This window comes from Saccopteryx leptura, chromosome 6, assembly GCF_036850995.1.
Source record: "Saccopteryx leptura isolate mSacLep1 chromosome 6, mSacLep1_pri_phased_curated, whole genome shotgun sequence".
NCBI lineage: Eukaryota > Metazoa > Chordata > Mammalia > Chiroptera > Emballonuridae > Saccopteryx > Saccopteryx leptura.
In genome coordinates this window covers 43,672,492-43,690,634 of record NC_089508.1, presented here as the reverse complement: position 1 = coordinate 43,690,634, position 18,143 = coordinate 43,672,492, and the positions used below count along the sequence as shown (strand labels likewise).

At 41.6% G+C, this 18,143-nt stretch overlaps 1 protein-coding gene across 1 annotated transcript in view; it reads left to right on the top strand.

Annotated features, from left to right (window-relative positions):
- The first annotated feature begins 12,306 nt into the window (after positions 1–12,306).
- The window catches only part of PELI2 (pellino E3 ubiquitin protein ligase family member 2), a 190,479-nt gene continuing 184,642 nt past the window's right edge, over positions 12,307–18,143 (top strand). Inside the window, exon 1 of the mRNA XM_066341646.1 lies at positions 12,307–12,680. Coding sequence (XP_066197743.1) covers positions 12,604–12,680 — 77 coding nt within the window. The 5' untranslated portion in view covers positions 12,307–12,603. The remainder of the gene's footprint in view (positions 12,681–18,143) is intronic.

Sequence of the window (18,143 nt, the reverse complement as noted above, 5' to 3'; positions counted from 1 at the left end):
ATAATTAGGATAAATCCTTCGAACGTTTCTGGTTGCTTCTGGCAGTTGCATTTGTAATGATCATTTGAGATAAATTAAAGTGAGGTTAGAGATAGTAGAAATCAAACTCCAGGGAAAAGATTGAAAAAGTTGGGGATACTTTTGAAGCTTCAGAAGATGAAAGAGACTGTAAGTAATCTTGAACTTTTCTTTGATAATTTACTCATTTAAAAATCTGCTTTCTTCAAAAATAGTACATGATTTTATTAAAGAATTAACTTTGGAAAATATGGCTAATCTTACATCTTAAAGACTAAAATAAAAGCTGATTAGGAATGAGTATTAAATTTGAACATTAAACTTTTTAAAAATGGTGTCATTTTAAGTTAATTACATAAAGTTTATAATGTTAATACCCTGTTACCAAGAGCTTGCTTCAATTTATCCTCAAATATCCCATCTACATTAGACATGTTTATAGTACTGCCAGTTCATAGTAGCTTCTAGTGAGGCAATCTCTACGAGAGAGAGAGAGAGAGAGAGAGAGAGAGAGAGAGAGAGAGAGAACCAGAAGAGATGACCCAGCCCAACATTGACTTGTAACCCCTGATGTTCAAAAGATGTGCATTTCCTCTCTCAGAAGTGTGAAGTAAGAAATGCCAAGAGCAGGAACTCAGGATATATTATTGGGAACATAAGCTGACCCATTATGACTCAGGGGCAGAGACGAATTTAATGGTGGGCGCACCGGGTGCGCATCCTAGGCCCCCACTACGAAGGGCCCTGCAAAACCCCAACTTTACATTTTTTTTCTAATGTAAGGGGCCCAATATTTTCCTCTGCACCCAGGGCCTCAACTGACCTTAATCCGCTTCTGCTCAGAGGGATTTGATTTCCAATGTGCTCTGCAAAAGACAAAGAGGAAAGAAAATAATGGCAGAGAAAACCCACCTAGATAGAAAGAGAAAAGCAGCAACACATAGAAATCAGGCGTCTTTTGAGGGATTGACAGCCCACTGGTCCCTAGAGCTGCCCCAGTTCCATTTTAAATCCATGTGCAGACTTACAGCAAAACTTCTCTTTTCTTAAAGTATCACGAGTGGCTCTCTCTTTCTTATATAACTCAAAAGGCCTAACTTTCAACACCATCTTATCCAGGATTCATATAAAAAAAACCAAGGGCTGCCAACTTATATTAAATGATGAAACTTGATACCTTGATATTCATAATACTGACATTGATACTTTGAAAACTGAAATTTGAAAAAAAATGTGGGGATTGCAGCAATGCAAAGTGTTTGCATGTTGGCCAGTTTTCCCAGAGCGATGAGCTTAGACCAGGGGTTTCAAACTCGCGGCCCGCGAGCCGTATGCGGCCCGCCAAACAATTTTGTGCGGCCCGCAGACTAATCCACGAAGTTCAAAATATTTTGGATAAAATTAAGTAAGCCTAGGGGCCTACTTGTAGTTTTCATTTCTCTAGCATCCTAGCTAGATATTAGCTTAGTTAACAGCAGTTGTGATGCGAACTACAGTTTCTGGTCGTTTTGTGACACTGAGTAAACTGCATGTATGATTGTGCTTGTTGTACTGATTTTTTTTTTGTTTTCAACTGCAGTGAGAAAAGTGTTGCGTAACAGTTGCCTTTTGTAGACCTAGTGCAGCCCGCCGAACCGCTGTGATCTTGCTCTGCGGCCCACATGCTGAGTTGAGTTTGAGACCCCTGGCTTAGACCTATTCCTTACCCATGCTGATGTAAGCAAATTTAGGATTTGGCTGAGGACTCAGCACAGCAGACACAGCCACCAAAAAAGAGATGGCAAAACACGTGTTGCTCAAAGGTGACTGGGCCACTCCAGTGCAGGGTTGAGATGCCTTTCCAGTTCCTGAACAAGCAGGGCGGTTCCTTGGCAAAGCCATAAACTCCCGTCCTAAGTGAGAGGAGTCAGAAGGTCACTGAAGTTGAAGCAAGCTTTTAGTCACCCTGTGTATAGTAGTCCTCTGGGTAGCTGGGGCAGAAGTGATGTGGGGGAAAGTCGACATGCCAGTCTCGCTGTAACAATGAGGAGACTGAATCGGCTGGCTCACCCTGAGGGGAGAGAGAGAGAGAGAGAGAGAGAGAGAGAGAGAGAGTGTGTGTGTGGTACCAAGGCAGCAGAGCAGTAAGCGGAGATAAGTCTGGCATCTACTAAGAGTGAAATAGCTGTCATGCATCTCAGGGAGAGTGTTGGATCCTTTAAATGGCCTCAGGAGCTTTAAGCTGCCACTGAAGGGTCGCCCAGGACAGGTTGATTCCCCCACATGGTGTATTGAGGATAGGTGTCTTGGCTCTTCTTTGGGAGATGAAGGTACATCCAGTTAGTTAAATGGCCCTACATGCTAGAAATGCTGACAATGATAGATATATAAAAGCACAGTCAGCCAATATTGCCAATAGGTATAAATTAAAAATTTAAAAAGCAATTAGGAGGCACTATAGCATATTGCATGGATTTTGGAGCCAGATATTCTGGGTCTAACGCCCAATTCCACTGCTTATGACCTGTAGAACATTTGTCAAAGCATTAAGTTCTCTATCTCTCAATTTTTTTCATCTATATAATGGGGATGATGATCACAGTATCTACCTCATTTGGTTACTGTGAGGATTAAATGTGTTCATTTGTGTAAAGCCTGTACAACAGTTCCTGGCACATAATAAACTTCCAGTCAGTGTAATTAATTATTGTTATCTACTACACTTCATGTATAAGGCATCGAGAAATGGAAACCTATTGGAGGTCATACGATGATCAACCACAAAGTTCCTGTTTGACACCGGTTCTCTTTTAACATTCTAAAATAAAAAGAAACTTTGCATTTTTCATGCATCTGTGAAGGAAATAAAATGTTACCTATATTTTACTCTTAATTATAAATGGAGAAAACTAAAGAATAAAAAGTAAAATTTTGCCCTAAAGGTGATCTCTAATTTGCCCTTTTTTTCCATTTTTGGTCCCTGCGCTGTTCTGACTGTGCTGTCATTCTCTCTGCAGCAACATGCAGGAGTAGAATCCCTTGGCCACGCTCCAGGCAGTGTGTGCCCTTCAGATGCTCCAGAACCACACCATTAAAGCAGTCTGGGGCTCAGCACAGGGTCTGGCACAGAGTAAATACTTGCTGTCTATTCATTTATTCTAAGTGGTTAAATATCCATTTCTCTCCTGCCATTTTGACCTCATCATCTCCTGTCTCAAAATCTTCAATGAGACTTCTCTGTTTCAAGTGTAAATTATTTATCCTTTATTTCAAACCTTTCAGTGATCTCACCTGGGGTGAACTTCCTTATCTCCTTGAATCTACTTAGTGTTCCTCGCTTTCTTCAGTTAATGTGTCTTCTTTGGCTGTGCTCTTCTTACTCATTTTTATCCCACACATAATACTAAATATAACTCCTTCTACATGTTAACATTTTGTTTACACTCAAATTTTCCTGCTTTCTTTCCACTGGAAATATAGTTGTAGTAGAAATTTTGGAGGTGTTTCACAGCCCACATCCCATCTCTTCTGTACTTGCTCTATAGTAGCTGTGCTTGGACTTCATGACCCCTGCCCCTTAACCCAAGCTGATGCGACCAAGGGTGTATTTTTGTTTTAAGCCACTAAGTTTTGGGATGTTTTCTTATATAGTAATAGATCATTTTATCACTATCCTCAAAATTGCTGAATAAAATCTCTATGCATGAAAAAATATACTTAGAGTTACAGACATTTCAACATTTTTTTTTAATTCCAGGTTGTTTTATTTATTTATTCATTCATTTTAGAGAGGAGAGGGAGAGACAGAGAGAAAGAGAGAGGAGAGACAGAGAGAGAGAAGGGGGGGAGGAGTTGGAAGCATCAACTCCCATATGTGCCTTGACCAGGCAAGCCCAGTGTTTCGAACCGGCGACCTCAGCATTTTCAGGTTGATGCTTTATCCACTGTGCCACCACAGGTCAGGCTAGACATTTCAAGTGAATATGCATAATTTTATTACATAAAAATTGTGGAATGCAAGAAACTTTTCTATTGAATATAACATATTGTAACTAACATATGATAAGTCTATGATAAATGCTAGAGAGGTTATGAATTTAAAATGCCTAGAGGAGGAGGAAGAGGGCAAGAGATTTGACTTTTATAAAGTTGGTTTTTTTTACAAGCTTTTAGCATCTGCTGGTCTGGACAGAGAAGAAGACATAGTTAATAAAATGCTTAACATTGAATAAAATGTTCATGTTTTTTTTTTTCTTTTTCTTCTTTTCCAAATGAGAGGAGGGGAGATAGAGAGACAGACTTCTGCATGCACCCGACCGGGATCTATCTACCCGACAACCCCTGTCTGGGGCTGATGCTCTGCCCATCTAGGGCCATGCTCGCAACTGAGCTATTTTTAGCACCTGAGGTAGAGGCTCCATGGAGCCATCCTCAGTGTCCAGGGCCAGTGTGGCTCAAACCAATTGAGTCATGGTTGCAGGAGGGGAGAGAGAAGGGGGAGGTGGAGGGGTGGAGAAGCAGATGGTTGCTTCTCCTATGTACCCTGACCAGGAATCAAACCCAGGATTTCCACATGGCAAGCAGACTCTCTACCACTGAGCCACCAGCTAGGGTCTCATAATTTCATAGAAGAAAGAAATTTGGTTTGTTCACTTAAGATGCTTTACTTCCTTGGCATATTTGTGGCTTTTTTTTGGTCAATTGCAAGTTTTTTTTCTGGGATATTGAATTTAGCCAATCACAGCCATAAGGACTGAGCACAAGAAGAGAAAGACTCCTAATGTAGTTGACCAGTCATCAAACAGAAAAAGGTTGCCAGGCAAGTGAACACTTTGTGAAATAACAGTTTTGATTATTGTGGGCCTTAACCTGTTTAATTTCCCCATTACTGTGATGAAACTGCAACCTTGGTTTAATGGATTTCCAAAGGAATAAAAAATGTCATTTTGTCTTATTATTTCGCTTAGGGGAGTAGTTATAACTTCTACCTTTGTGATGTTAGTTCCTACTTTAATTGTTGACTGGGGAGGTCAGTTCCATCTGTGCTGAGCTGTGTGTGTCAGTGTGCCCTTGAATTTCTTGTGTGAACTGGCACGTGGTAATGGAGATTAGGTCATTCTGCGGCATGTGTTGATTTTGCAGCTAAACACGCCCGACCACTTCACCTGTGCAGCTGCAATGGCTGAATGTAAAAGCTTATAAAAAGGTAAGAATAAAACAAGTGCATTCAGTATCATTTCAGTTAAGTGGACCTTCATAAGCAAGTTGGGGATGGATGACACATTAGATCAAAATTTGAGATCAAGCTCCCTGATATCAGCTCATCTTTTAGTACTTCTCTCATAGAATCATGCTGTTGTATAGCACCTGACAGTTTAAAAAGCACTTTCATTTGGGTTCACTTCTTATTTAGATTCCAAGGTCCTAGTTGCTACAAGTGGAATGTTTCACAACTGACAGGAAAGCCACAGATTGTGCAGACTCTGCAGGCAGAGTCCCACACCCTCTCTCACTGTCCCTCACTCTGGGATGATTCTACCTCCCCAATGGGAGCCTCTGGGACTCCTGGTCTCCTGCCGTCTTACCTGCAGTTGTGCCACTTGCTGTATCTATCATTGTGCCTTAACATAATAGATCCTAAATAAATATTTATCAAATTGATGTATTATCACAGGGTTGCACAAAACAATTACAGAAAGCTTTCAACACATATTTATTAATTAGTTATTAATATTTGCACATCCTCCCTCCCACAATATTAATCCTGTAGTTTTATTCAAAAATGACAATACTATATGTGTCTTAATACTTTGTAGTACACAAATTATCATCACATGCCTTATTTAATTTTCTCAAAAACCTTGTGGGAGACAGAAAATTATTATTCCTGTTTCACAGATGAGATTAACGGAGGCAAGCATAAATAGATTGTGATATGGAACTGAGGTCTCACTGTTTCCTAACCTAGCTTAGCCTCTTCTCTCCTCTTTTAGGATACCTTTCTCCTGCCTGTTTAACCTCTTTCCTTGTGGCCCTGTCTCAGTGGTGAGTGAGAGTAGAGAGGCCCTCTTCCAGGACTATCTCATTGCTATAAGTTCCCTGTACTGTTTGCAATAACTCTGGCCTTGGGCTAAGAGTGTAAAAATAAATTATTTTATTTAACAATGATTTATTATGTAGTTTTTAAAATATGTGTCTGGATTTCAATAAAGTATTTTATGATCTCATGACAGATATGTAGGTAAAATTGCTAGATGGTTTTATTTTTTCATTGTTTCAAGAACCATACTCAACTCTCCAACAATTTCCAATATCAAAGGGAAGAAAATCAAATGTTCACATCATTACCCTAATGCCCTGTATGACCTGGATCCTACCTACTTCTTCAACTTTATCATATATCCCTTTCCTGCTCATTCAGTAAGCTCCGGTAACATGGAGTTCTTTTCGTTTCTAATATATGACAAGCTCTTTGTTACCTTAAAGCATCTGCACTTGTTATACCTGCTGGATGGAATATTGTCACATCCCTCAAATGTTGCCCAGGTGGTTCTGTCGTCATTCAGTCATCTGCTCAAGGGCCTTCTTAAAGGGACTTTTCCTGGTTTCCTAGTTAAGTGAATAAAGCTCAGTATAGAGGAGTTTATACAGTGTGCTGTCCTTTTTCTTAAAGGTTATTTACACAAACAAACACATACACAAATAATAGCACTGGAAAGATACACAAGAAATTGATAACAGTGGTTTCCACTAGGGAGAACTGCAGGATGAAACTTGGATTATGAAAATTTTCACTCTTTTGTATTATTTGAATGCTTACCATCTGTATTAATACCTATTGAAATAATTAAAGCCTCTTTAAAATAATGAGAAAAAATAACTCATTGAATTGTTTAAACTTTACACATTGAAACTGTAACAAGAATAAATATTTAATATTTCACTTACATTCAATTATTCAATAGTACAGGTCCTAGTGAAATATACCCAACTTAAAAGCAGCCCATCTGAGAAAAATGCAAGATTTTATTGACCACAAGCTTTATGACCAACCATGTGACTGTTAAGAAAAGTAAATGCATTCACCCAATGGCAGCAGAACACACACCCTTCTCAAGCATACAGGTAACATTCTTCAGGTCAGATCACATGTTTGGTCACAAAACAAGTCTTAACAAATGTAAGAAGATTGAAATCATACCATGTACGTTTTCTGATCATAACTGAATTGAAACTAGAAATCAATAGCAAGGAAAATTAGAAACTTAAAAAATGCTGTATGCTGAAATTAAACCCACACACTTGCACAATCAATGGGTCAAAGAAGGAATAAAAAAGAAAATTTAAAAATATCTTGAGACCAATGAAAATACAATGACCCAAAACTTAATGGGATGCAGCAAAAGAAGAACTAAGAGGGAACTTTGTAGTGATAATTGCCTCCATTAAAAAAAGAAGAGTTGAATCTCAAATAAATAACCTAAGACTACCCCTAAAGGAACTAGAAAAAGAAAACAGAAGAAAGGAAATAAAGATTAGAGCAGAAATAAATAAAATGGAAAATAGAAAAAGATTAGAAAAAAATCAACAAAATAGGTTTGGATAAAATATGTGGCATATATATGCAATGAAATATTCAACCATAAAAACAACAAAATTCTGTCACATGCAACAGTATGGAAGAACCTTGAGGACAATTTGCTAAAGAAGAAAGAAGGGCAAATACTGCATGATTCTGATTATGTGTGGTATCTAAAGTAGTCAAACTCATGGAAGTAGAATGTACAGTGGTGGTTGTTAGTGGCTGGGAAAAGGGAGAAATGGGGAGTTGGTGTTCAATGGGTATAGTTTCAGTCTGCAGAATGAAAAATTTCTAGAGATCTGTACAATGTTATGCTTGGAGTTAACAATACTGTTCTGTACTCTGAAAATTTTGTTGAGGATTGGTCTCTTGTTGTGTTTTTTACTACAATAAAATAAAGTGAGGGAGCCTCACAATAGCAAATAAAGAAATGCAAATAAAAAAAACTACCACCTGTCAAATTAGTAAAGATTTAAAAATGCTGGTGAGAGTTCCCTAAGGCAGGTTCTTCCATTTTCTGCTAACTACAGTATATATTGGCAGGTGCAAACATTTTTAAAAATGCTTTGGAAATGTGCATCAAAGGGTCTTACAAATGTTTATATCCTTTGATGTAGTAACACTTCTTGTAGGAATCTGTTCCCCTGCAGTAATAACAAATGTAAATATGTTTATTATTTATAAGACCAAAAGTTAGAAATCTTCCAAACATTCCATAAGAAAGCAATGGTTAATAGATGTTGATACATATGATGAAACAACAAAAATGTTTATGAAGTTTTACTGACAAGAGAAAAAACTGCTCACAATAAAATAATAAGTGAAAAAAAGGCACCCTGTAAAGGGTGATTATAGACAGTATTACCACTGCTATGTCAAAAAATTTAAAAGATGAAAAAGATACACAAAAATGTTATGGGGTTGCTTCAGGGTAGAGAGACTATGGATATTTAAAATAAGATTTTTAAAAAATCACTTTCCCTTTTTCCAAACTTCTGACAAAGAGCTCATATTACTCTCCCAATCAAGAAGAATAGGTATAATTTAAAAATAAAATGTAATCTAGGTTTCATGAAAAAGATGACCAGTTTATTCAAATATATATTGCAAAGACTCTTTAGTCTTACTTTTTAATAAAGGTTCTCTCTATAATATATATAACTCTTTCCTTCCTTCCTTTTTCTTTTCTTTCTTTCTCTCATTTTATTGATATTTTTATTGGAGTGACACTGATTTACATAATTTTACAGGTTTCAGGTGCCCAATTCTACAACACATCTCTATACATCGTATTGTGTGTTCACCTCCTCTCCCCCAAAGACTACTCTTTAGTCTTTGCAAACATAAATATGTAAGGTAGAATGCAGAATGACCAAAAATTAGGCTCTTCATTCTAGAAATGCTGGGAAGTATTTGATTGATTTTATTTAAGGAATGGTTAAGATAAACATAAACTTTTCCACAAAATCTTTTAATTGTAACTTGAAAGAGGTAGACATAACCATAACGGGAGAAAAATCAAGAGAAAGCCTTACACTATTTATTTGTGTAGTAAACATATGGCCTCTTGTTATCCAAGAAACAGCATCAACTCCCTCTGGGGTACCATGGGTGGGTCATCCTCTTCAGGAGAGTGGTTTGGGGAGACAGAAATGGAATGGCAAGCAGGGAGGGAGAGGGTCTGCCCTGGCAGCCACGTCGGCCAAACCAACTCTGGCTTTCAGTGGGTTGGCAGATGGCACAGCCAGATTGTCTCACCAGCCTGGAGCTACTAACTAAAACAATTACATTCAAGAAGAGATAAATTCATGCTACAATCAGATTCCTAATATTAGCTGGAGATGATGGGGTAATATTCTAATTGGCTTAAGTTGTGAGCAGAAAACTCTAATATGGGATGGGCAGAGAAAGGTACAAGCTGGCTTCCATATGGACACCAACACTGACTCTTTGAGAAAATCAAATTTATGTCCCACAACTCTGCTCCTCTCTCTGCCCTACTGTTGTAATTTCACATGAGATGTGTTCTTTTACCTTCACTTATATTATATATGTTTCCTTGAAATCAGAGAAAGCAAATTTGGGGATCTTGGGCTCAATCTAGAAAATAGACATGATTTTCGTGGGACAAGCTGTGTTAAAAACAGCAACAACAAAAACAACAACAACAAAAAAAAACCCCCAAAAACCCAAACCAAAAGCTTGAATGACAACAGTTAAAAATTGAGAGAATTGGTATAAAAATCAGGAGTGGAGGCTTTTAAAAAACTTAAATTTAGCAAAGGTGAGCTGATATTGTCAAATGACAATCAGCTGGAGATGAATGACAGATGCCCCTTTTAGGTGGCATAGACTCACCAATTTGCCACAGTCCTCATTCAGCCTATTTGCCCATTTGCTTTTCCATTCCTGGCCCCTGCACATATTCCTAAGGTTTTCAAGTCTCAGAGTGATTTACAAAACTGGTGTGCCAGCTCTGAGTTGCCTAGGATAAAAAGCCTCCACTGAAACAAAACTCATTCAATGCAACGCTTCCTGGAGTAACTCTGATGAAGATAGTCCTGATTAAGCACTATAAACATTCTCAAAGACATGCTGGAAAAGTAGAAAGAGAGATGCCCCTCTGGAAGTCAGGGAAGCCGTGGACAGATAAAAGGCCTTAAAAGACTGGGACATCTTACAGGAAACTCACAGCCTAGTGTTTGGAACTTAGTAGGAGGTTAATAAATATTTGTTTCCATCCTCCTAAGAACAGATGCAGAGCACTGTGAGGAGGAAATGGAGCCAGAACGGTGTAATGCAATGCACAAAAGCACAGCATGCCAAGCGAGAAGGAGGGAGGAAGTAATTGTAGCCTAGAGAGCAGTGGCAGAAACAGAACAAGCCTACGGAAGTTAGAATGACAGAACCAGGTACTATAATACCAGGGCTGCATAACTGTGATATGATTATGGCAGATCTTTGCTAGCCACACTTCTATATGGTCAGCAGGAGCATAGAGTAGATAGATGAAAACAGCATTAATCAAGTAGAAATCCAGAAAGAAAATTCACACGAAGACACTGATCATGGGAAAGAATTCAACCCTTTAATGAAGGATTGTTGATATTGTTGATTAAAACTATAACAGAATACGTATAAGGAACACAGAGAATAGGTAAAATGTTCAGAATAGGTGTGATCAGTTGAAGGATGTCCCTAGCTGAATTAAGCTAATTGCTTAACATATTTTTATGGGGGCTTATCATTGGTGTAGCTTTAGTCACTTTAAAATGATTTATTTTTCTAAAACCTCAATTTTAAAAAGTAGTTTCTAAGTGAAGTAAAATTACCTGAAGCATCATGTCAGTCACTACATTAATAATCAGTCAGAGAATGTTACACAGAGTGTTGAATGTAGGATGGAAGTTTACAGATGCAACTATTTTTTTCCCCAGCCCCTTCTTAGGGTCATAGCCAAACAGTCACTGTTTATACATAGGGTAGCTTTTGCAGTATTTATTTCTTTAAATATTTAATAGTCTTAAGAGGCAGTGACTGGCAGTAATATGTAGAGTTTCTAGCATGTTGTGAATGCTTAATAAATGGCAACAATAAAATCCTACATGATAAAACAGCAGTCAGTAAGCCTATTATATTCTAAAATATTTTAAAGCCATAGTAGTAACTATTTAGAAAAGTATAAGAAGCTAACGTAGTGCATTGACTCAATTATGGTAATAAAAGAACATATATATTCACTAAAAAGATCACCAAGGTAATTTCCTCTTAAATTCCTTAAGGAATTGAGAAAAAGTATGAGGAAAGTGGATAGACTAGACTTGCAGGCGTCCCCAAAATACGGCCCGCGGGCCGCAATGCGGCCCCCTGAGGCCATTTATCCAGCCCCCACTGCACTTCTGGAAGGGGCACCTCTTTCATTGGTGGTCAGTGAGAGGACCACTGTATTTGGCAGCCCTCCAATTGTCTGAGGGACAGTGAACTGGCCGCCTGTGTAAAAAGTTTGGAGACCCCTGGTAGAGCATGAATTACAATTTTTTTTTCTTCATTTTTTAAAACCTTGTGGAAAACTGCTGATGACGGCCCGGGTAGCTATATCCGTACAGTGGTGGGGTGCTCCAAGTGTCTTCAAAACTCCCTCAAATCCAGCACCGAATGGCAAAGCCCTCCCAATTTCTAGATCTTCAAGCTTTGAAGGACTTAGTTTTGGAAGAGGAAGCACGCAGGTGTATGCGACACCTCCAGATGTATGCCGCGACACAGTTTAACACCGGGAAAACAAATGTCCTTATACTTGGAGAGGAAGTTCTTCATATACATCTACACCCGAAGAAATAGGTTACCTAGGCACCTACACCGCTGCGCTTCCGGGCGCTCCGCGGCGAGGGCTGAGGACCCCGCGCTGTAAGTTTAGGAAAGGAAGCGAAGGGAAAAAGAAAATAGAGCTGCTCCTTTAAGAACTTCCTTTCCCTTTTACTCTATGTTTACATAACATGGGGGCCGATCCACCGCGGGGCCCGCCGGGGGAAGGCGGGGAGTGGGCGCGGGAGGCCCCACGCGCCGGAGGAGGGAGCGCCGCGCCGCCCCGGGCTGCCGGCTAGCGGCGGGGGGCGGGGCGGCTCCCACCTGCCCGCGCGCCGCTGGGCGGCTCCACGCCCTGCCCCCGCCCCTCCCCCGCCGCTCCCCGCCCCTCCCTCCTTCGCAGTTCTCTTCCTCCCTCCCGCGGGGCTCCGGCAGCGGCGGTGACGGCGCTCGGCGCGGGCAGGTCCCCCTGCTGCCTGGTCCCATTTGTTGCGTAGTCCGGCTCGGGGCGGCCGCTGCTCGCGGAGCTCTGAGGAGCCCGTTGGGGCAGCCGCTTAGCCACGACGGAGCAGCCTCGGGACTGGCCGCCCCGCGCCCCCTTCGCCGCCGTGCCCTTCCCCGGCGCGCTCACCCCCTTCTCGGGATGGGATTGTAACGGCGGCGCGGACTCGGCGGGGGTAACGGCGGAGGCGGCGGCGGCGGCCGCGGCCGAGCGGGGCTCCATGTTGTGCCCCGGCCAGGAGGAGCACTGCGCCCCCAATAAGGAGCCGGTGAAATACGGGGAGCTGGTGGTGTTGGGGTGAGTGCGGGCATCCCCGACCTCGGGCGGCTTGCGGGCGGGCAGTGAGCGCGCGGGGCCGGTTGGCCGCCGCGCTCCCGCATCCCGCATCCCGCATCCCATATCCCGCATCCCGCATCCCGCATCCCGGAGTGGGGCCAGCGGGGTGGCTCGGGCGCTCTCTGGGGACCACAAGGCGCTGGAGACGGCGGGAGCGCCTCGTGAGCCTGGGACGACGGCCGCTGAGGCGGGAGCTGGGATGCGCTGTCCCCTCCGAGGTCGCGGCGGAGGAAGTGGAGGAGCGGGGTCGGCCCCCGGGAGGCGGCGGCGGGGACTGGGCACCCCCGCGCCCCGCGGGGCGCAGTACGCGGGGACCGAGACCTTGGCAGTACGGTGGGGCAGGGGCTCGACTTCTAGCGCGCCGGGCCCCGGAGGGTCGGTGGGGCCGGGGCTGAGGCGACGCTGTCGCAGACGCTTCGCTGTGTCACAGAAGACCCCCTCCCACCCGATTTGGGGTGCTGAGAGGCCCGCGAGGGTCGAGGTGGGCCCGGGGCCCCGGAACTCCGAGCGGGGCCCCAGCGGCCAGGCCGCCTCGGGGGGCTGGGGAGCGGCGCGGTGGGCGTCCGCGGGCAACCCTTTGCATATTGTTATGGTGACCGCGGCTGGCAGCCGCAGCCCGCGGGCAGTGAACTGTCTGTGACCCGGACCGAGGGGCGGGCGGGCCCTGGGCTCTCCGCGCCGGGAGCGTCCGGAGGGGGCAGGGACGCGGCGGCTCGGGGCCGCATCCCTCTGACGCTCCACCCCGGGCCGCGGCCTCACAGACGTCCTCCAGCGGCGGGGAGCTCGCCAGCCTCGCCCGCCTCGGCTCCCTCTCCGCTGGTGAAAACCACATTTTGAAGATAGTAATTATCTACGATCGTTAAACGGCAGCAATTAGAGACTTCATCTACTTCCTGAGTTTCCTGGTGACATTTTTATTGTTTACCCTTAATAAACCGGGAGGGAAGCTCCCCCGGATTAAAGCAGGATAAAGTGGGCAGTGGAAAGGGAGCAGAATGGGGAGGGGAAAGCGCAGGAAACTCGGGACGAGGAGCAACTCGGGGTTTAGTGTGGGAGGAGAATGGATTATTTTCTTCCTTTGGATGTGTCACTCCCGGGAACCCGCGCGTTTGTCCTTCTCTGTTGAAAGACCTGTATTCAGAACATCATGGGTGCCGATAAGTAGGCTTAGCACCCATGTGAGAGGTTCTGGGTATGGAACAACTCAGGACTAGGGAAAAAAAGTGTTTTGATATCAAAACACTTGTTCAGTTATCAAGACTGAACACCTTGAAGTAAGTGCCGATTCAAAAGTAATTTTAGAGTGAAGAATTTTTCAGAGAAGCTTCCAGACACACTACAGCTCAAAGTTGTCTAGTCCTCTTCACTTTGTTGCTACAGTAAGTAGTAAGTGCAATGTTATTGGAAATCTCAATGCCTCTTTTGGAAGTTGTGTGCAAATAAGCGTCTTAATCACCTGCGTCTAATTGTACTTAAAAGACAGATGTTAGGGTTCACTGGAAAGAGGGAGGGAAACGACAGGAAAAAAGCCAGAGGTTAGCTTGTCTTATGTAACCTCAGCACAACCTAATTTTGTGGGCTTTGGTTTTGTGTGGTTCACTCGAAACAATGTTTAACATGGTGAACCTGACAAGAAAGATTAACGTATGCCAGAGCTTTATTTCATTGTTTCCTTTTGAGGAAGTCGTTGTAGAGATGTTTCAGAAAAGCAGTGAGAGGGCTCAGAGAGATTTTATGATCATAGCTGAAAGTGCAGGGCATTTCAAAGCCCTGAAAAGGATTTATACCTTGAATTGTCCTGGTGTCATAGGCTTACTCTAAAGTAGGCTATGTAAATGCATGGCCAATTGCATGTGCCCTGTCCTTTGCTAATGCTTTCCCTGGAGACCCTGAGTATGACATAGTTGGCACTTTCCAGACACTCAGCAGTTATTCGTGCACCTACTATGTGCCAGCATCTGTAGGATCAGCAGTGAACAAGGAGCTTTCATTATAGTGTGGTGTGGCAGGCATAAATAGAAAGAAACATGTAAACAAATGAATAATAAATGACAATTTCAGGTGTTGCCAAGTGCTCAACAGAAGTGGGTTAACTTAGGGAATGTCTGCTCTGGGCAAGTATTGAATTCTTGAGCTAGGAGGTCAGGGCAGGTCTCTCTCTGAGGAAGTGAAATGTGAGTTGAAGCCAGACTGTTAAGAAGATGCTAGTTTGGTTTTAGAATACTTGAGGAGAATTTTGGTCTTTTTTTGAGAGTAGGTTTTTAACTCGTTAGCAATATTGAATACATTGAAGAATGCTGGGGTAATAGTGAGAAGGTAGGTAGACTGTATAAAGACCCATAAGTCATAGCCTACCCTTAGAACTTGAGACAGTGCCCTACCTCTTAAAACAATAACAAATAGAAATTAATATAAACTTGGCATGCTTTATCATCCAGGACATAAATATTGGTAAATAGAGAATTTCTAGTAGAATTTCTTACTGATAAAATTAATTTAGAGATCTAAAAATGCTGAAATTAATAGAGCTTGTGCTTATAAAGTACAGTACTTTCTCTTTTTGAAATCTGTGTGACTGTAGGAACTGTATAAGTTCATATACTTCTGCATCTTTTTATGTGTTGTATAATATTAAGGGAATTTTAGATAGTTAGGCCTTTAGTAGGTTCTTCACTTGGTTGGCAGGAGGAGGATTTTAATTTTTTTCATGATTCCAACCAGTGAATGTATCATAGCTGCAACTTTTTGTTGAGCCCATGGTGTAATTGAAGGTGGAGAAAATGATTGGTATGTTAGGTCTTTTTTGCCATTTATTTTAAATCTGGCTGGCTACACTGTTAAAGTTGGAGAAGTATATCAGGATTTGAGAGGCAATTTACTGTAGGGGGAAGAACATGAAAGTGCAGTTAGGAGACCTGGATTTTATTTCTGCTTTCTTATAGGCTGGCTTTATGTTTTAGCCTTAGTCCCTTTACTGTCTCTGGGGTTTCTTTTTAGCATTAATGAAACATGATTGGATTAGGTAGTCATCAGGGCCTTCCTGGCCTGTACCCTGAAAAGTGGAAAATGTATAATTAACATATTCTAGGTAATATAGCTTGTGTTGATTTTGTACATTCTTGAGCTGATAGTGCTAAAATTTGAATGGGAACTTTGTTTAAATAGCAGAAAAGACTAGTACTGTCATTGCTTTTTATGAAGTAGATATGTGCAAAATAGGCTTTTTTTTTTTTTAAGTTGTAGGAGTGTACATATATTTGGCTCATTGGTGTTATGTTGTACATGAGAGCATCTAAATTTGTTCCAAGTTTAAGAAAGGCAATGATGTTTTAAAATTAAGGCAAGTAGGTTGAAATAGCTAACATGAGGAAGAGATAATATGATAGAATTATGGAACTGGAAGGAGCCTAAGAAGTCATGGCACATGTTCAGTCCTTTTTAGTGATGGTGAAACTGAGGCCCCAGAAAGGAAGTTTTTTTATTTCAAGTTCATAGCTGGTGAGCTGGATCACTACATACTGGTTCCCCACTTCAATGCTGTCAGTTCCTCAAAGCTTTAGTTTGTTTTTCTTTTTTTTGTCAATTGCATGAAGGGAGCAGAATCCCTTTCTGGATTTAATTTGAAGCACGCAGTTCTCTTACTAACTGATGACCTATAATCGTTTTTGGGAAAACTTAAGCACTCTTAGTTTCCCTAACCTCATGGTTGAATGGATAGTCTATTTTGCAAGGCTTTACTTTTCATTTGATGTTTCACAAATGTATTTTGTATTGGTTCTTTCAACCAAGGGTGTTTTTAACCTAGGGACCACAAATGCAATCCAGGGAGTCCTTGAATTTGAATGGGGAAAATTGCATCTGTTTTCACTCTAACTCAGACTGAAATTTAGCATTTCACTCTTATGAGAATAGACAACAAACAGACTTGCTGCTAGATTTGTTATTTATTGCATTAATACAGACTACATGTACTATTGTATAACAATTTAAAACTATCACGATAACTAAGTATGATTGACTTCACTCATAATCCTTTGCATTTTACTTTAAGCACTTAAAACATTTTTCTTAGAAGGGTTCAGCCGGCTTTACCAGACTGCCAGTGGGATTCTTGGGACAAAAAAGGGTTAAAAACCTCTACAAATGAAGGCTTATAAACATGACTGACAATGAAACATTTTAGTGGAAACTGACCTAGGTTTCATAAAGGTCAGGAGTGCTTTTTTCCTTTGGCTCGGGCAGCATGCTATCCTGTAAGATGAAGAGGACTTGCTGAAGAGTTTATGGTCTGTACTTTTTTAAACAAGCAGCCCATGATTTCTAGATGCCGTTTTTATTTTAACCTTGGCACTTTGCCTTGACTCCCCCTCCCCTTGGTAGTTATAAGAAACCTTAAAATATACTCTAATACTTTCCCTTTTCTCATCTCTTCTTTAATTTTGGCCAAAAGACATCAAACACTAGTATCCTTTATTGACCAAAAGGTCTTTGAATTTTTCTTTCTTTCTTTCTTTCTTTCTTTCTTTCTTTCTTTCTTTCTTTCTTTCTTTCTTTCTTTCTTTCTTTCTTTCTTTCTTTTTAATAAAACAATCTTTACTGTCACTCAGTGTCACTTGGCGTGTGGGGTGATCTGAAGAGCTCAGATCTGTTGGTGTGGATGGAGTGTCTAATTCTGTAGGCTATTAAGGGTCATGATGTTACTGGCTTTGGGTTGCTATATATTCCTTTACTAACTTTAGCCTTGTTTGGGATATGTGGCTGTCTGTATGGTTTCTTGTCTGGCTTGCTCACATTTATTTGTTTCTCTCTTTAACACACCAAGAGTGAAACATTCATTAGGACTTTTCATTTTTGGTTATATTTCATCATGTGATCAATATTTTGGGATGTTTTATGTAAACAAAAAGAAAACCAGGTTGATTCAGGTCCCAACAACTTTACCAAACATGTTTTGTGCACAAAGTAAAGCACGTACACAGAAAACATAAAAAAACAAAACCCAAAACATACTAGTTGCTATATTTGAGGGAGATTAATATTGTCACATTGAGGCAGTGGTTTTGCATCTACTGTGTGGGGATCAGCAGTGGCCTCCCTAAAGTGAGCAAGGCGGAGCTGGTCCTTTTCTGTGGAGCCCATAGTTCAAGCCAGCAGGTGAATGAACAGCAGAAGGGCCCCCCACAGTGGTGGTCAAGCAATCCACAGTCTGCCCTGAGAGCAAGCACCCATTGCTTTATATAGGCTATATACATGTGGCTCTGCCACATGCTCATGCACTAATCATGCAAAGTGCAAGCAAGCAAGCCTAAGACAGCTGTTTTCCCAACAGCAAGCCAGGAATTTATTCATTTAATAACTATTTATTGGGCGTCTACTCATTCACACATGGAAAATATGGCTAGACAAGGCAGACACATTCCCTAC